The sequence below is a fragment of the Engystomops pustulosus genome, chromosome 2 (assembly GCF_040894005.1).
Source record: "Engystomops pustulosus chromosome 2, aEngPut4.maternal, whole genome shotgun sequence".
NCBI lineage: Eukaryota > Metazoa > Chordata > Amphibia > Anura > Leptodactylidae > Engystomops > Engystomops pustulosus.
Genome location: NC_092412.1, coordinates 197554304 through 197572086, shown reverse-complemented (window position 1 = coordinate 197572086; position 17783 = coordinate 197554304). Strand labels below are relative to the sequence as shown.

At 41.0% G+C, this 17783-nt stretch overlaps 1 protein-coding gene across 11 annotated transcripts in view; it reads right to left on the bottom strand.

The window, feature by feature from the left end:
• Positions 1-14557: 14557 nt before the first annotated feature.
• The window catches only part of NDP (norrin cystine knot growth factor NDP), a 75389-nt gene continuing 72163 nt past the window's right edge, over positions 14558-17783 (bottom strand). For all 11 annotated transcript variants that reach the window (XM_072133147.1, XM_072133148.1, XM_072133139.1 and 8 more), the window contains one exon: positions 14558-15219. In XM_072133147.1, coding sequence (XP_071989248.1) covers positions 14992-15219 — 228 coding nt within the window. In that variant the 3' untranslated portion in view covers positions 14558-14991. The remainder of the gene's footprint in view (positions 15220-17783) is intronic.

The following is a 17783-nucleotide window of genomic DNA, read 5'->3' as shown; positions in this document are numbered from 1 at the left end:
CCAGTATACAGCCAGCCATCCCCCAATATACAGCCAGCCAGTCCCGCAGTATAAAGCCAGCCTGCCCCTCAGTATACAGCCAGCCGACCCCCCACTATACAGCCAGCCAGTCCCCTCCAGTATACAGCCAGCCAGTCTCCCCAGTATACATCAAGCCTGTCCGCCTAGTATACAGCCAGTCTGTCCCCACCATATACAGCCAAACTGTCCCCCCAGTATATAGCCAGCCTGCCCCCCAGTATACAGCCAGCCTGCCCCCAGTATACAGCCAGCCTGCCCCTCAGTATAAAGCCAGCCTTTCCCCCAGTATACAGCCAGCCATCCCCCCAATATACAGCCAGCCAGTCCCGCAGTATAAAGCCAGCCTGCCCCTCAGTATACAGCCAGCCAACCTCCCACTATACAGCCAGCCAGTCTCCCCAGTATACATAAGCCTGTCTGCCTAGTATACAGCCAGCCCGCCCCCAGTATGCAGCTAGCCACTGCCCCAGTATACAGCCATTCTGTCCCCCCAGTATACAGCCAGCCCACCCACCCCCCTCCAGTAAACAACCAGCCACCCAGGTTATATAGCCAGTCCCCTTTATATATCCAGCCAGCCCCTGTATATGGCCAGCCAGTCTCCCTAGCATGCATCCAGTCAGTCCCCCCAATATACATCCAGCCAGTCCCCCAGTATACAGCCAGCCTGCCCCTCAGTATAAAGCCAGCCCCCCCAATATACAGCCAGCCAGTCCCCCAGTATACAGCCAGCCGACCCCCCACTATACAGCCAGCCAGTCCCCTCCAGTATACAGCCAGCCAGTCCGCCTAGTATACAGCCAGCCACAACCCTAGTATACAGCCAGTCTGTCCCCCCAGTATATAGCCAGCCTGCCCCCCAGTATATAGCCAGCCTCCCCAGTATACATCAAGCCTGTCCGCCTAGTATACAGCCAGCCCGCCCCTAGTATACAGCCAGCTTGCCTCCCCCCAGTATACAGCCAGCCCACCCCCTCCAGTAAACAACCAGCCACCCAGGTTATATAGCCAGCTTGCAACCCCCAGTATACAGCCAGTCTGTCCCGCCGGTATACAGCCAGCCAGACCCCCCTCCCCCCCGTATACAGTCAGCTAGCCTGCCCCCCCTCAGTAAACGGCCAGCAAGCCTGCCCCCTCAGTATACAACCAGCCAGCCTGCACCCTCTCAGTATACAATTAACCAGCCTGCCCCCTGAGTATACAGCCAACCAGCCTGCCCCCCTCAGTATTCAGCCAGCCAGCCTGCCCCCCTCAGTAAGCAGCCAGCCAGCATGCACCCCTCAGTATACAGCCAACCAGTCCCCTCCCCAGCACATGCATATAATAATAAATATAAATAATAATATATATAATAATATATAAATGTGTGTGTACAAATATGTATATTTTTAAGGGGGGGCAATCAGAAGGCTGCTGTGGGACCTTCTATTAACCCCTTCTGGCACCAATCGCTGGTGTTAACTTTTTTTTATTGCAGCCAGAAAAGCTGTCGGATGTATTTAACTGGTTCGCGCCCGCCCGCCCGCCGCGTATTCACGGCGGCGGACGGGTTCTGATGCATGGAGAGGGCTCACAGGCTGAGCCTTCTCCATAGCCGGTAAGTCTCTGCTGCATATTGCAGCAAAGGCTCACCGGTAACACCCGCGATCGGTGCTAGCAAACCTGCTGGCGGCTTCAAACAGTGCGCCGCCATCTTTCCGAGGATCGTCGATCCCTGTGACATCATCGGGGAGTGTCGATCCGTCACCATGGCAGCCTCAGGTCTTCCGAAGACCCGAGGCTACTTCGTTTTAACCCTTTCATTACAATGTACTATCAGTACATTGTAATGAATGAGGAGTAATATCCCCATATACTGCCATACTGAATGAAGTATGGCAGTATATGGTAGGATCGATCAGACAACCTAGGGTTAAAGTACTCTAGGGTGTCTGAAAAATAGTCAAAATAAAAATAAAAAAAAGGTAAAAAAAAAATTATAATAAAAAAACCTAAAAATTCAAATCACCCCCCTTTCCCTAGAACTGATATAAATATAAATAAACAGTAAAAATCATAAACACATTAGGTATCGCTGTGTCCAAAAATGCCCGATTTATCTAAATATAATAACGGTTTTTTACTGCGTTTAACCCCGTAACGGAAAATCGCATCCAAAGTCAAAAGTGGCACTTTCTTGCCATTTAAAAAAACATTTAAAATTCTATAAAAAGTGATCAAAAGGTCGTACAGTCCTAAAAATAATATAATTGAAAACATCATCAAAAGTCGCAAACGAAGTATGAAAAAGTTATTAGCGCAAGAAGACGGCAAAATCAAGAAAAAAATTTTGTACATGAGGTTTTAATTTTTGTAAATGTATGAAAACCTTATAAAAACTATACAAATTTGGTATCCCTGTAATCATATTGACCCAAATAATAAAGTAGACATGTCATTTGTGGCGTGAAGTGAAAGCCGTACAATCTAAGCCCACAAGAATACGGCGCAAATGCGTTTTTTCACCATTTTCACTGCATTTGGAATTTTTTTCCCGCTTCCCAGTACATGGCAGGGAATATTCAATGCGATCACTATGAAGTGCAATTTGTTACGCAGAAAACAACCCGTCACATAGCTCTTTACGTGTAAAAATTAAAAAAGTTATAGATTTTTGAAGGTGGGGAGTGAAAAATGGAAATGAAAAAACGGGAAAGGGCCCGGTCCTTAACCGGTTTAATCAACGTGGTACATGTGCACCATCACCTACATGCAAATGGTGCTGCACAACACCAATTTGTGGCGGATCATCGCTGGTGGAGGCTCTTAAGTTTAGGTTCAGCTGAAATCTCCAATCCTTCCACTTCTGACATCTGTATGTTCCCATGTATTTGCCACATCCAGCCAGTGTTAAAGGAAATCTACCATCAAAATCATAACAAACCATGGATCTATGAGTAGATCCAGTCACCATGGCTGTGGTAATTTTCTTATATTTGTTATCCATGGTCTCCTTCCTTCTAAAATCAACTTTGAAATTGATTGTAATGAGTCTGAAGGGCTTTAGGTGTTGTTACCAGGGCCCCTCAGTGTGGCAAATTCAAAGGCTTTTAGATTGTGCTAGAACATTTCCCTCTCCTACTGTGTCCTGAAACTTCCTGTGCTGCAGGAAGATTACATCAGATAGGGGGTGGGCATGCAGAGGGGGAGATAGTGTAACAGCTTCTGCAGCTGCAGCATGAAGGGGCTCTGGAAACTCCCCCAGGAGCCCTTCGGGATAATTAGCATAATTTATCAATTTGATTTTGAAATGATGGAGGCCATATATAGCAAAACATGAAAAGATTACCACAGTCACTGTGCCTGTATGTATGAGTAGATCCATGGTTTATTATGATTTTGATGGTAGTTTTCCTTCAGTGGCTGGATGTGACAAATACAAACAGAGGACAGAAGTGGAAGAAATGGCTAGACATGAGTCTATGAGTAAGTGTCCCTTGTTTATCCAGGCATGATTTTGATGTTAGATTTCCTTTCAAACTTTCCTCTGGTGGGCCGTATTAAACTATGCAAATATATGGAAATAGTGTGTAGATTTTTTTATTCAATGCATGTACATTTACATATCATGGTGCATGAGATACACGCCAAGCAGATGATAAAAGTAGAATTTGATACTTTCTCTACTCATAAAGACCTGAAGTGGGCATGCTGTAACTATTTCTGTACATGGCTCAGACAAATAGAATTTTTACCGTTTCTTTTAGAACAATTTTCTTCCCCTACAATTTTTAAACATGACACTGTGTGTAAGAGGAAGCTATGCATCACAAAAAAATCATCAAAGTGAAAGGCTGTGTATGTCCTGTAAAGGAACATCTGTGAATACACACATTTGCACATAAAAGTCACAAATACTCTCTTGGTCTGTTTAAAATCTATCTAAAAATACACCTACCAAGTCCAACTCCAAGGACAAATGAGGCGCAATATTGAAGGGGATCTCTAGTTACAGCAATTCAGTTTTATTGGTTATATGAAGAATAGTTCTACAATTTTTCTATATACTTTTTGTATCGATTCATTTACCATGGCTTATAACAGGGGTGTCAAATTTATTTTCCATGGGGGGGTGGGATTGGTAGTTCTACTTATACAACATTACCATTACAATCAGCCATTGGAGGACAACCACAAGAGACACCATCATGGCCAGTATGTGCCCCTACAATAGTAACACTGCCAACACATAGTAGTCGAATTGCTCCTCTTCATGGTAGCTAGTAGTCACAGTGCCCCATACGCTACCCAGTACTCGAATTGCCCCTCTAGATGGTAGCCAGTAGTAACATTGCCCCTCCACATGGTAGCCAGTAGTCACAGTGCAAAACTCTCACATGCCGGCTCTCAATATGGAATACACAATGTGATTACATCATCACATCTGCCGGCTTCAAAGCTGACACATACAGATGCCACACACAGGAGAGAAAAAATCTGCTAAGCTCGGAAAGGTAAGTATTTGAGTACATTATGCTCCCATCTAGCGCAGCTTAGGAGCAGGGGGAGGGGCCACACAACACAAGGCAGATTTGACTTGCGGGCAATGTGTTTGACACCCGTGGTTCAATATCTATTCATGATAATATAATGTCACACAGGTGCACAGCTCGTTATAACACACAGTTCTGATTACTTTCTGTCATACTAGGGAACTGTGCTCCTTTGTGACATAACATGACCATGGACAGATTATTGTCCAATGAAACTAACCAATATAACTATTAAATATCTGCAAGTAGGGATCTAGAAAATCATGAGCAATGTATAAGGCAGTATAAAATAACATTTCATCATACAAAACAATAACAAATATTTGAGAAAACAAGGCAACCCCACTAATCCAATGATATTCTTTATTCTGTATCTAATTCTAAAAGGAAATCTACCACCAGGATCAATGATTGTAAAACATGCATGTGTAACCCCTCTGTTTTAGCTTCTTAAGATTTAAATTTTACAAAAACAAGGCTTTTAAACTTATGCAAATGAGCCTGAGGGGCTCCAGGCTCCATAAGGGTTAATGAAGCCTGGAGCCACAAGCTCATTTGCATAATTTTTTAAGACTTTTTTTTATTAAAAGCAAGAGCACAAGAAGCTGAAAAAAGAGCAGATCCTGCCAGATGGGGCACAAACCAGCGTCTAAGTGTGCTTGGTTTACAATCCTTGATACTGGTGGTAGATTTCCTTTAAGGGGATATTCAAGAATTTTGTTATAGTGGGTGTTTGCTGTATAATACAGCAAACAACCACCACTCACATGCGCAGTTGGTTCTGACAGCAATCACAGGTATTAACCGGAGTCTCTATGAGATTACAGATGTAATGCAAAATCTCCATATACTACAATTCAGCTGGTTAAAAGTACTCTAGAGGGGCTAAAAATATAGTACAAAAAAAGTTACTTTTTTTTTTTTTTTTTTTAAACTACAACTTTAAAGCAAACCTCACACCAGGAATGTTAATTTTAGCTGGTGATGTGAAATAAAGTTGTATAAAGTATTGAAATGATTAAGAATGTTGCTGAATAGCATAGGCAACTGAAATCTATCACTGGCTAAAAATTACATTCCTGGTGACAGGTCCGCTTTAAATAAACCAACCATAAAAATGAAAAACATGTTAGTTATCGCTGCATCTCAAAAGTCCCTATCTATCAAAATATAAAAACGGTTATTTCCTGGCGGTGAACCATGTAATGTCCAAAACACCCCTTTTTTGTCATTTTGCAACTCATAAAAATTTTAATAAAAAGCAATGATTTTGTACAGGCCCACAAATGATATCAATTTAAACGTCATCACATCCTTCAAAAAATAACACCTTACACAGTTTCATACGCCAAGGTATAAAAAGTGATTAGCCAATAATTTGGCAAAATGAAGACTTTTTTTCATACAAAATGTTTTCATTTTTTGAAACCTAGTAAAACCTATATTCATTTCATATCCCTGTAATTCTACTGACTCCAAGAAAAAAGGGGAGCACACAGTGAACGCCACAAAAAGCATTTTTTTACTGCTTCCCAGTACATGGCATGGAAAATTAAATACCACCAATCTGAAATGCAATTTGTTAAACAGAAAACAAGCCATACTGGAGCGCCGTACATAGATATATAAAATAGTTATGGATTTTGAAAGAAGGGGAGCAAAAATGGAAACAAAAAAAAGGCATTGGCGGGAAGGGGTTAAAAGAATTGGACTCCAGAAATCTATATAGGCATTATGCAAGCGGTTAGGGCCATACAGCACACAGAGAAATACCATTATGAAAAACAAAATGAAAGGTTATTTACCTAGTATAAGTCTAGTCCCATCAGGTAGGGTATGAAACATGTTTTCTAGATTTCTCGTATAGTCAGGCAAATATGACTCTTCTCACATTTTCACATGTCATAAGTCAAGTTTAGTGCTTGCCCAGAGTAGTCTCTATCTTCTGTTCTATGGCACCTACAAACACGGTTTTGTCATATTAAAGATACAAGTCTCGTGTTTAAAGGACACCTGTCATCAGGTCTCTGCCACTAGTCCTGTCACCTCTACCTGTTGGAGCAGCTCACAAGGATCCCATCCCAGCCTTTATCTAGTTATTTCATACATTAATCATTATAAAATCATCTATTCTTTATCATATAAATGAGGCTGGTCACATGGTCAGAGGCAGTGATGTCACCCCTCCCCTCTCCTCCCCCTGCTCATGTCTGTGTGTAATGTACAGTAAAGCATGGCTAGTTTCTGTGCTTTATCTGCTGACATGCTGCATCCTCCTAATAAACAGGTGAGAGACACAGACATCAGTCACACATGAATCTGACATGTTCTGCTGTAACATGACTGCCTGGAGCTGCTGTATCTCTCCTAAACACACACACATGCACACACAGGCTGCAGGGGGCGTGGCCACCAGCACCAGGAAGCACAGCATTATACAGCCTCACATCATTATACAGGCTGTCAGTCAAACACTGGGGGTGTGGCTGTACCTCCCACTCATGAATAGAGTGGACAGCTTGAATATGCTAATGCTTCATTGGACATTTCACAGGTCATTTGCATACAGCTTTAGGACCTCATTGCTTAGGTTTACAGGCATGTAGAGGGACAATGAAGGGATAGAGGCAATGCTCTCTAATGGCAGTCTATGAAAATATATTTAGTTTAGGGGGGTTATTTTGCATGACGGGTTCTCTTTAAGATCAGATCTGGCTTTTGGTTCGGTGATCTACAGGCAGCTAAAGACAAAGTTGGAAATGAAAGCTGCAGATAAAGACCCAATTTCCACATCCCATATATACTTGAGTATAAGCATTCCCAAGTATAAGCCGAGGCGCCTAATTTTACAAAGAAACCTGGGAAAACATATCGACTCGAGTATAAGCCTAGGGTGGGAAATGCATTGGTCACAGCCTCCAGCCAGTATAGAGCCAGCCAGCCATCTGCTGACATCAAACCACTGGAAGAAAGAAGAAGACCTGCCAGGGGCGTCAAAAATGTGAGTATTGCTGCTAAACTCTGCTTATACTCAAGTATATACAGTGGACCACAACTATCACTTTTGTGCGCCTAAGTGTAGTAGTTGCGCCTAAATTCTGGCGCCCTGTTTTGCCAGAATTATCACAAGCTACAACCATCGGTGATAAGTTAATTTCCTGCCTCTTATTAATCACTTTACTTTAACACAGTTTAGGTGCAATTTTGGCGCAGTTTCAGCGCAATGTTAGATTCAGGCACTTACATGTGATCCTGCTACAAGCTCCTCTCTGCTTCTCCCACATCCCAGAATGAAGATAACACTCACAGCAGCACTCAGGTGTGTGACACCCAGCACCCAGTGATCTCCTCAGCAGGGGCTTCTCCTGGAGGGGATCCCCCAGTGCTGGTCTCCTGCTGCACCCCTGTAATATATCCCCCTCAGTCACACTGGTGATACTGTGCAGAATTACATTACTACTGTGCAGTAGTTTCTGCAACATTCTGCAAAGATCTGAGCTCTTGCTGTGAGCTCAGGGTTTTGCAGAATGTTTTGTAAATACAAGGTGATGAACTGTAAATAGAGTCTGCAGCTCCTGTCTGCAGAGTATCTAATGTCTGTATTAGGGTGCATTCACACAGCGGTATGCCCGCCGTGCGGGCATACCGCCGTGTGCTGGAGAGGAGGAGGCGGCCCCTCCTCCCTCCATAGAGAATAGCGGCGCACGGCCGCACACACGCCGAAAGATGGAGCATGCTCTATTTTTTTTGCGGTGTGCGGGCCGGATCGGTGCCACACTTGTATCTGCGCCGCGCCGCTATTGCCGTCTATGGGGACGTACATGCGGCCGCAAATTTGCGGACTCATGTACGTCCCTGCAGACGGCCATGTGAATGTGCCCTTATATGTTCTAGTGTCTGGCTGAGCTTTGCTGATAGAAATGAGCTGTTCTGCAAAGGGGCTCAGTGCGTTATTCTCAGTTAACGCCACCTTCGGGCTGGAGTGTTTTTGCGCCCGTTTTTGCGCCTAAATGAAAACGTTGCAAGGGATGAATATCATTAGGCGCAGCAAAACATCTGGATTGGTAAGATAGATGAGGGAAAGCTGCTTATTTTAGCTGCACGGCTAGTTTGACGTTTAGTCGCAAAAATGGCACAAAAACGGTGCGTCTGAATGAAAAGGCGCAAAAATAACAGAAAAAACAAGTGATACATGTGGGCCAGTAGTTTTTAACTGCCTGCATGTTTAGTTCTGTATTTCACAGAACCATAAGCTTGATGGGATCTAAAATTTAATATTCTTATACTTAATATAACACAATAAGCATGTAAAAATGGGAAGAGTCATGTCTGCCTGACTTTGCGGGATACTTTTTTTTAATAGGTAAACAGGAGAGATTTTACATAAAAGAGGGAATTCTAGAAAGGACATTTCATACCCTACCTGAGAGGACAAATAGTCAAGTTGGGAAAAATCTGGTGACAGATTAAACAGCAGTTGTTACTAGACAGTTGCATAGTATTACCTTAGTGGGTTTGTCATCAGTACAATGTATTTTACAAAATATTATATTTTAATGTAAGATCACATCTAGCCAAAGGTATGTTCTGTTTCATGTTTGAACATCCTGTAGTATACTGCCCTCTGGAGGAAATAATGGTATCCTTAGAAATACATCTAGAAAAAGATAACAGATAATACACACATTTCTATATGCTTTCTATATGAGCAAATGTGACTTTATGTTGTAAAATAAAAATTGACTCACAGCTTGTAATTTAATGTAGTCTTCCCTAGCAATTGTAAAAGTTGTGTTCATTGTTTTGTTCTGTTAGCATAACTATTCCTTTTCAGCAATCATCATGGAAATCTGATAGTCCCTAAGAATTGTAACATGTTTGCAGAATGTCCACAATATTAATAATTTGTACAGTGCTTTACTGGTTCCTATATTGGCTTATTTATTTTAATAGCGTAAGGTTAATATTCATTTTACAACCAATAAAGTAGGACGTGTTTTTTTCCAAATAAATGTGGTCATGTTTTATATTTTCATAAAAGTGGAATTTTCTCTCAATGTGTAAAATGAAATTTAAACATAATGAGCTTGAGAGCTGGAAGGCAGCGTCGAAACTAAAGGAGTTGGACAGCTGCGACGTTCTGAAATCAAAACAGATGTTTAGAACAAAAAGAGAGAACGTACTAGCAACAGGGGCCCTCTGCTTTCTGACTAATGGAAACACTGTTGTATAAACATGAAAGTGCACCGAATTTCAAAGGATGAGCGTGTTTTGTTACAATCACACCAATGAACACATATAGAGGGTCATGTATCAATAGTGTCTTCTGCACGACACATTAGCATTTGTGGCAATGCCAATAAAAGTTACAGCATCTATAACAAATGCTGGATATACTGTGACATCCTGAAGTACGTATGGAGGATGTGCAAGGAAAACCAGAAAGTCAAAGAGTGCTGAGTATTGGTCTCACTTCGGTTGAAAGAATAGTGAATAAATGGAGACAGGGGCTCCAACCATTGGGACCCCCAGTCATTGGCAGAATGAGAAAAACAAGTCTCCCTGAGCTACTCTTTACAGAGTAGGACTTCTGGGACGGCTTATAGGGCTGCCAATCCCACAAGCTCTAGCCCCAGCATGAAATTTAGCAGTACTTCTATGCCCCTTTTCTGACGAAAAGCACTAAAACAATCGCAAATTCCTACACAATGTAAAAAATTGCGATTATTATCATGACTACGCCACCTCCACGCCATGTGGGTGTGGAGGGGGCATGATAGGATATGGCCACCAGGGGAATACCCCAGAGGACAAGAAAAATACAGTCATTCTTTGCTGGGATCTTTACTGTAGCACTATGGAAATATTATTGTTGATCTGACATGGCATAGTTTTGATTCAAAACCTGTAAACATTCACAGCGAATGTTCACAGGTTTTTACTCAAAACTTCACCAGGTGGGACCACCATTAATATTGCCATGGTGCTATAGTAAAGATCCCAGCAAAGAATGACTGTATTTATGTTAAATATATATAATATATAAAGCTGAGTGTATGTGTGAAAGTGCGCATGTCTGCTAAAGGAATCTGCACAGTTGCATTTGCAATCACCAAATTTTGCACAGCCGCTCTCTGTGACTCAGGGAACTTCATAGACTCTGTTTTGAGCTGAAAACTCCCCCCTCCCCCCCCCCCCCGATTTCCAAAATCCACTACTTAGCCATTGTCTGCTCTGCTGCTGTGGCAGTTGGAAGCTGAGCCATGATTGGTTGCTATTCTTCCACAGATCATTAATATGAGCTCTGAGCTTCAATTGGTTATTATAGGCAATGAGTATATGATGCTTAAGTGTGAGGTAGGATGGATAGGGATACAGAGGGGGATATTTATCAGAAATGTCTGAGGTAAAACTGTTCCAGTTGCCCATGGAAACCAATCAAAGATCAGCTGACATTTTATAAACAACTGTGCAAAAATGAAACTTGAGCTCTGATTAGTTGCCATGGGCAAATAGAGCAGTTCTTCTCTCAGACACTTTTGATAAATGTCCCCATAGACAAAGTCACAGTCACTCAAAAAAATGGTCAGAGATAGTCACTTAAAGAGATGGTCCCTGAAAGAGATGGTCAGTGACAGTCACTGAAAGAGATGAGGAAGAAGAGTGAGGCTAACTGAGTATATTTGATGGTGAGCTTTTGAGAATACTAGCTCTCTTCGTCAGACATGATGTTATGTATGAAACAGAAAAGAGAGATGGTAAGAGACAGCCACTGAAAATGATAGTCAAAGACAGAGACGGTCAGAGACAGTCCCTGAAACAGATGGTACGAGACAGAGATGATCAGTGACAGAGATGGTCAGAAACCAACACTGAAAGATATGGTCAGAGAAAGCCATTCAAAGGGACGGTCAGAAACAGTCACTCAAAGAGATGGTCAGTGACAGATACAGAGGTGGTCAGTGACAGAGATGGCCAATGCCAGAGATGGTCAGAGATGGTCACTGAAAGAGACGGTCAGAGACAGAGGCGGTCAGTGACAGAGATGGTCAGAGACAGTCAGCCAGAGAGACACAGAGACACAGAGAGAGTCAGAAAGAGAGACCGTCAGAGAAAGAGATACATATAAAATATTTTTTGCTTACGCATTCTATTGACTCAGGCAATGTCGTAGACTCAGCTTTCATACAAAATTTTTGCTGTGCTTTCCAAAATCCACGTATTACGCACCATATACAGGAGCCATTGTCCGCTGCTGCTGTGGCAGTTGGAAGCTGAGCCATGATTTATTGCTATTCTGCCACAGGTCATTAATATGAGCTCTGAGTTGTGATTGGTTACTATAGGCAATATAGATCTCCCCATAGACAAAGTGACAGTTGGAGCCCGAGACAGTAGCTGGAGTGAGAGTGTCAGAGACAGACAGTCACTGGAATAAGAATGTCAGAGACAGACAGTCACTGGAATAAGAGTGTCAGAGACAGACAGTAGCTGGAATGAGGGTGTCAGAGACAGACAGTCAGTGACAGAGACCTTCAGTGACAGTCTGAGACAGTATATAGATAATAATAAAATTAAATTCCGTCGCACATTACAAATACATATAAAATATTTTTTAACCTATTCTATTTTGTTGTAGCTAAGAGCAGTTATTTACTATGATGGCCAAGCCCGGGAGCTACAGCTAGTAATATATAAATCTGAGTGTATGTGTGTGTATGTATATCCGCTAAAGTCGCGTTTAAAATCACCAAATTTTACATAGCCGCTTTCTCTGACTCCACTTATTAACCATCATATACAGGAGCCATTATCTGCTGCTGCGGCAGTTACAAGCTGAGCCGTGATTGGTTGCTTTTTTGCCACAGGTCATTAATATGACCTCTGAGCTTTGTTTGGTTACTATAGGCAAATAGTATAAGACATCTTATATGTGAGGTATTATGGATAGAGAAAGGGAGAGTAAGTGACAGAGAGGCAGGCAGAGAAAGTAAGAGACAGGCAAAATATGCAAAGTTTTCCAGGATGGGATAAAAACCACACCTCTTTTAGCTACCTTATTAGGAAACTCCCTTGACAACAAGCAGGAGTTTCAGGAAGTCTTATGATACAATGCAGGATTAAACCCAAACCAGTATATCTATTTCAGAATGAACAGACTCCCAACTGTAGACAGTACTGTGTCAACCTGGTTGGGTCTCTTCAGTACAGCATACAGAACAGGTTTGGCTGACTGAGAGGCTTGTGACTAGGGTCGGGAAGCAAGAGATCTCCTTACGGAGACTGCCAATTAAGGCCGTGTAGACGTCGATGCTCTGCTAGGGTATTCTGTAAAAATATGCAAAGTTTTCTAGGATGGGAAAAAGAAAACCACGCCTCTTTTAGCTACCTTGTAAGGCAGCTCCCTTGACATCAAGCATGACCTTCAGGAAGCCTTATGACATAATTCAGGCTTAAAAAAGAACCAGTATATCTATTCCAGAAGGAACGGATTCCCAACCGTAAACAGCACTGTTTTGACCTGGTTGGGTCTCTTCAGTACTGGGTCTCTTCAGTAGGCTTGTGACTAAGGTCAGGTAAGGTAACTAAGTAACTTATTTTTACTGTCCCATTAGGGGACTTACACTACTGTATTGCTATGTTGTATATCTGTCAGTGTTTTACTGACAGTTTGCCAATTAGACCCAGCCTTGGACTGGGCCTAGAAGGCCACTGTACATGGCAGACAGAACCCCAGAACCCTGTGATTGGGGGAGTGTCTCTGTCCTTAGCTGTTGCAATGGGCTTGATCATGGTAGTTAAGGGGTTCAACTTTTATTCAACAGCTTTTGAGTACATCAGAAATTTATGATGCTTCATTCTGCATCAGGAAAAACTGTCCATGTTAAAGAAATCTTTTGCTAAATTTTTTTTTAATCATCTATTGCTGTCATTGTCCTTGACTGTACAGTTAAATATAATATATTGTAACCTTTTCTTGAAGGTAAGAACTTACCTTTTCAGCATAGGTTTTAATAGGAAAACAGGCATTTCTGAAGTGCATACACTGATTGGCTGTAGCACTTCCCTACTGTACAAGAAAGTACAACTCTATACTGCTCATTCTTGGGATGAGCTGTTTTTGTAGACATCATGTATATGTAATCGTGAAAAAAAGCAATCTCTAGATTTCATCAGCTATTTATACCCTGTATAAGTAAAGGCTAAGTGTGTCTGGACTACTTATTTAGTCATTGTAATATTGATGCCCTATTGGACTTCAGCGCCATCTTCTGTCCATAGAGTGTGGCTGAGAATGCACTGTCACTTTGTTTCATTCTGTTCTTACTAGTCTTAAATATGGTTTACTCCTTTTCTAGCAGTATCAATTGATTTCCACTACACCGGTCTGTTTCCTGAGAACTTTGCACTGGAATTGCAAACAGTTAATCCGCTGTGATAGAAAAAATATCCCTGCACTCATGTTTCTTCCCACTCTGGATGTCAGAGAACTGATCAAATACTCTTTTGGAGTGAGCCTCTTATAAAAGGCTTGCTTCCTATGGTTTTATTTTGAAATAGATGGTGTCTATCTTGACTACTATATCTTGGATTCTTTGACCCTCTGTCTGTTTTCTGACTATCCATTTGCCTACCAATTTTGTACTGCATTTGTTCTATAGGTTCAAAACCATATCTTGTCGACTTCTTTTTGGTGTTTGCACTTTGGCACAGGAAGGGAACATTCACCTATTGCTTAGGGTAGGTTAGGCAATTAGGCAGGAATAGCTGGTAAGGGGTTCTAATCTTAGGGATTACTGTCCTTGTCTGCCTTTCTTATCCTTCCACCCTGTTCCCTAATGCTGCATAACAGTCATTATATGTAATCTCCATTTTTCCTTATTGAGAAGGGACTCCTGGAATGACTCTTTCTATTAGTTCTGATGAATTTTTAACTTCAATTACAATCATCCAGTACAAAATACGGTTGACTATGATTCACAACCTGTAGAAAAAAAAATATTTATTATGTAAGAAATGTGCATATGCCACTCTTGAATACGTTTATTGCTTGTGCCAGTCCAATAATGTATGCCAACCTGCTCTGTTCCACACAACCTACAGTCCAGTTCCAATTGTTCATCCATTATTTTCAAAAATATTAAATTTGGGAATGAAATGATTAAAAAGACATAGAGGAATAGTTTGTACAGAAAATAATGATAGTGAGCGCATGGTCCATACACCGAAACATATTCAATCTGGACCAGAAATGTAATGCAGCCTCAGAAAATCCTTAAAATAAGAGAATACTTCATTATCATTGCACACCGTATGACAATAGTATTGTATCACTTTATATTTAATTCACAAATAACACATAATAAAAATAAATCACATAATTTGATGTCCATTAGGCTTTTGCAATTCCCAATCCAGTTGTCTGTTAAATGTGTCCCTAAGAATTACATTCCTCACAGTGACAAGAAAGAATATAGCGGTATGTGGCGGTGAGCCGGATTCCTCCAGAACAGCGAAGCCTTATTGCTTTCAGCTTAGAGGTTTGTGGCCGGCAACAATGACACGTGGAGCGAAAAGGTTGTTTTAAAACTGTGCTGAAGGAAACAAGAGGGTCCGAGCGTGATGTCTGACTGCAGCGTCCTTCACACCGGGCCAGCAGTACCATCTACAGAAAAGAAAAGAATAATAAAATGAATGATAACTTTTACATTCTATCAGCTTAGTCAAGGAAATATATTTACATTCCAAAAAACTTGAGAATATATGATATTTTAGCATACTGTGTATACAGCTCCTATGCAGACTAATGTGCCTTAATGGTTACAGACTACAAATGTTGTGTATTTTGATTCTGCGTATACATATTACTCCCATGAAGCATGAAAATGTATATTATACTGTTATATTAACAGTAATTCCAAATTATAGTTCATTCTACATTCACTGCTTTTCCCTATGTAAAGTGGTGGCGGTGGTGGAATCAAGGGCCCTGGGTACTGGTTGTCAGGGGGTCAAGTCACTTGTTTGTATTCGGATACATTTGTTCTGGGTTAAGAAAGTCCAACTTCAGCTAGGACATTGCTGATCATTCATTAAGTAATCTCTTTATAGCATACAATACATTGAGAAACATTATTACAATGCATGCATTGTTCTGTAATATTCCTAAAATAAAAGTCTTCACATTGCCACCTGGTGGATACAGCTGGTTATTTACTGTGGTTTTCTGCAACATACTGTGGCATATCTAAAAAATTTTTTGGTTCTTTCTTTTCACAACTCTTTTGGCCACAGTGTTAATTTTGCATTTTTTTGCACCCAAGACAACCACCCTTTAAAGTTCACCATTTCCCTTTTTCTACATTATTGCCTAAATTACCAAATGATTCCATATTTTTTTAATGTAACAAAAAAAGTTGCAAATTGTTGTGGAAAAACACTTTAATCCCCACCAGGTGTTGGCAATAAATTATCGTTGCTTACTTCGAGCTAATTAGCATAATTTTCTATGTTGATTTTAGAAGGAAGATGGCCATGATTATCACACTAATGGTGCCTGGATCTATGAGTAAGTGTTCCTGGTTTATCATGATGGATTTCAATGGTAGATTTCCTTTAAAGGGAAACTGCCATGCAGATTTTCACTATTAAACCTGTCACAGTCTGTCTGTTAGTCCCTGTCACAGCCAGTCAGTCCTTGCCACAGCCTGTCTGTCTTTATCCATCTTACCTCACACATAAGTGTCTTATACTCATTGCCTATAGTAACCAATCAAAGCTGACCTATTGCAGAATAGCAACCAATCACGGCTCAGCTTCCAACTGCCACAGCAGCAGCAGACAATGGCTCCTGTATATGGTGGTTAATTAGTGTATTCCCATCCCACCATGCTAACTAAAAATGCATACATTTTATCACCAGAAAACAAACTTTGTAAATCTGCCTTACCAGAAGAAACAGCAAGTCATAAGGGGTGAATTACTGTGTGTTGTGACTCTGCCCATGTGTCCGGCATCACCCTCATTCCCCCCTCCCTTTGGGAGAGCAGAGCATAATGTCAGCCAAAAGGAGGGATGGATAAGAGAGATGCTGAGGCTGAGTTACACATTGAGTGACACATGAAAAACACACACCCTTTATGACTCCCTGCTCCTTCTGGCAGGGTGCCAGGTAGGCTTACACACTCACTTTCAGGGAATAAAAAGTATAAATTTTTTTAGCAAAAAAAACAGTAAGGGTAATTGTTAGTATACTGCTATAGGAACCTGTCATTAGGTTTATTAGTGAAAATCTGTTAACAGGTTCCCTTTAAAAAAGCAGATGCCTTTACTCAATTCTTGCACAAGGGCCCTCTGCTGTGTCTGCCCCTGTCCTGATACATTATACACTACTTCCAGTGTTTACAAATACTATAGTCTAGTTATTTAGCAATATTGTAACCAGAGAATCTGACATGTAAAGGACCAGCGCACAGTTCTTATCAACACCTAGTAAATACCTGGTGGGTACTTTGTAGAATTTGCCCTGATAGATAAATTATCTAGAAACTACTTTGGGTACACAAATCATAGAAGATGGGCAAAAATATTCCACCCTTCACTTCCTTAATTTTTTCCATCTCTTTGTTCCCCCCAGCACAGACAAGGAATCCCAGTAATTGCCTCCAATATTCTATTACAGGGAAGTGCTTATAATTCAACAACTTTAGAAAATTATAATAACCACATTATTTTTCCTTCTCAAAATTGCTTCTTACAATAAGATGTACCTGATTTTGTAGTACATACTAATTCATTGCGTGAAACATAAATATTTTGTCCATGATGCTAACAAACCATGTAAAATAGCACCAAGAAAGCAACATACAGGATACAGAATTCAGACCAAATATTGAATAGCAGAAAATAATGGGAAGCCGACCACCTGGTGTCCCTGTACAAACACAGCTTACAAAGCAAATTCATATGTGAATGGCTTTTATTGTGAAACCCTCTTTGCATTTAATAAGACTCGATATTAGTGTTGACTTCCAATAAATCAAATATTTTTCATATCTATCCGCTGTCATTTCTATTTGTACATGAAAGTCTTATCAGTGGAAAATGTTACAGGAAATAGTATCTTATAAAAAAATAGAGCATGTCATTAAAATAAATAGTCAAATGGAAAATTGAGAATCGCCCTATTATCTCATCCCCATTAAGAGCGGAAAATATAGATAAAAAGAG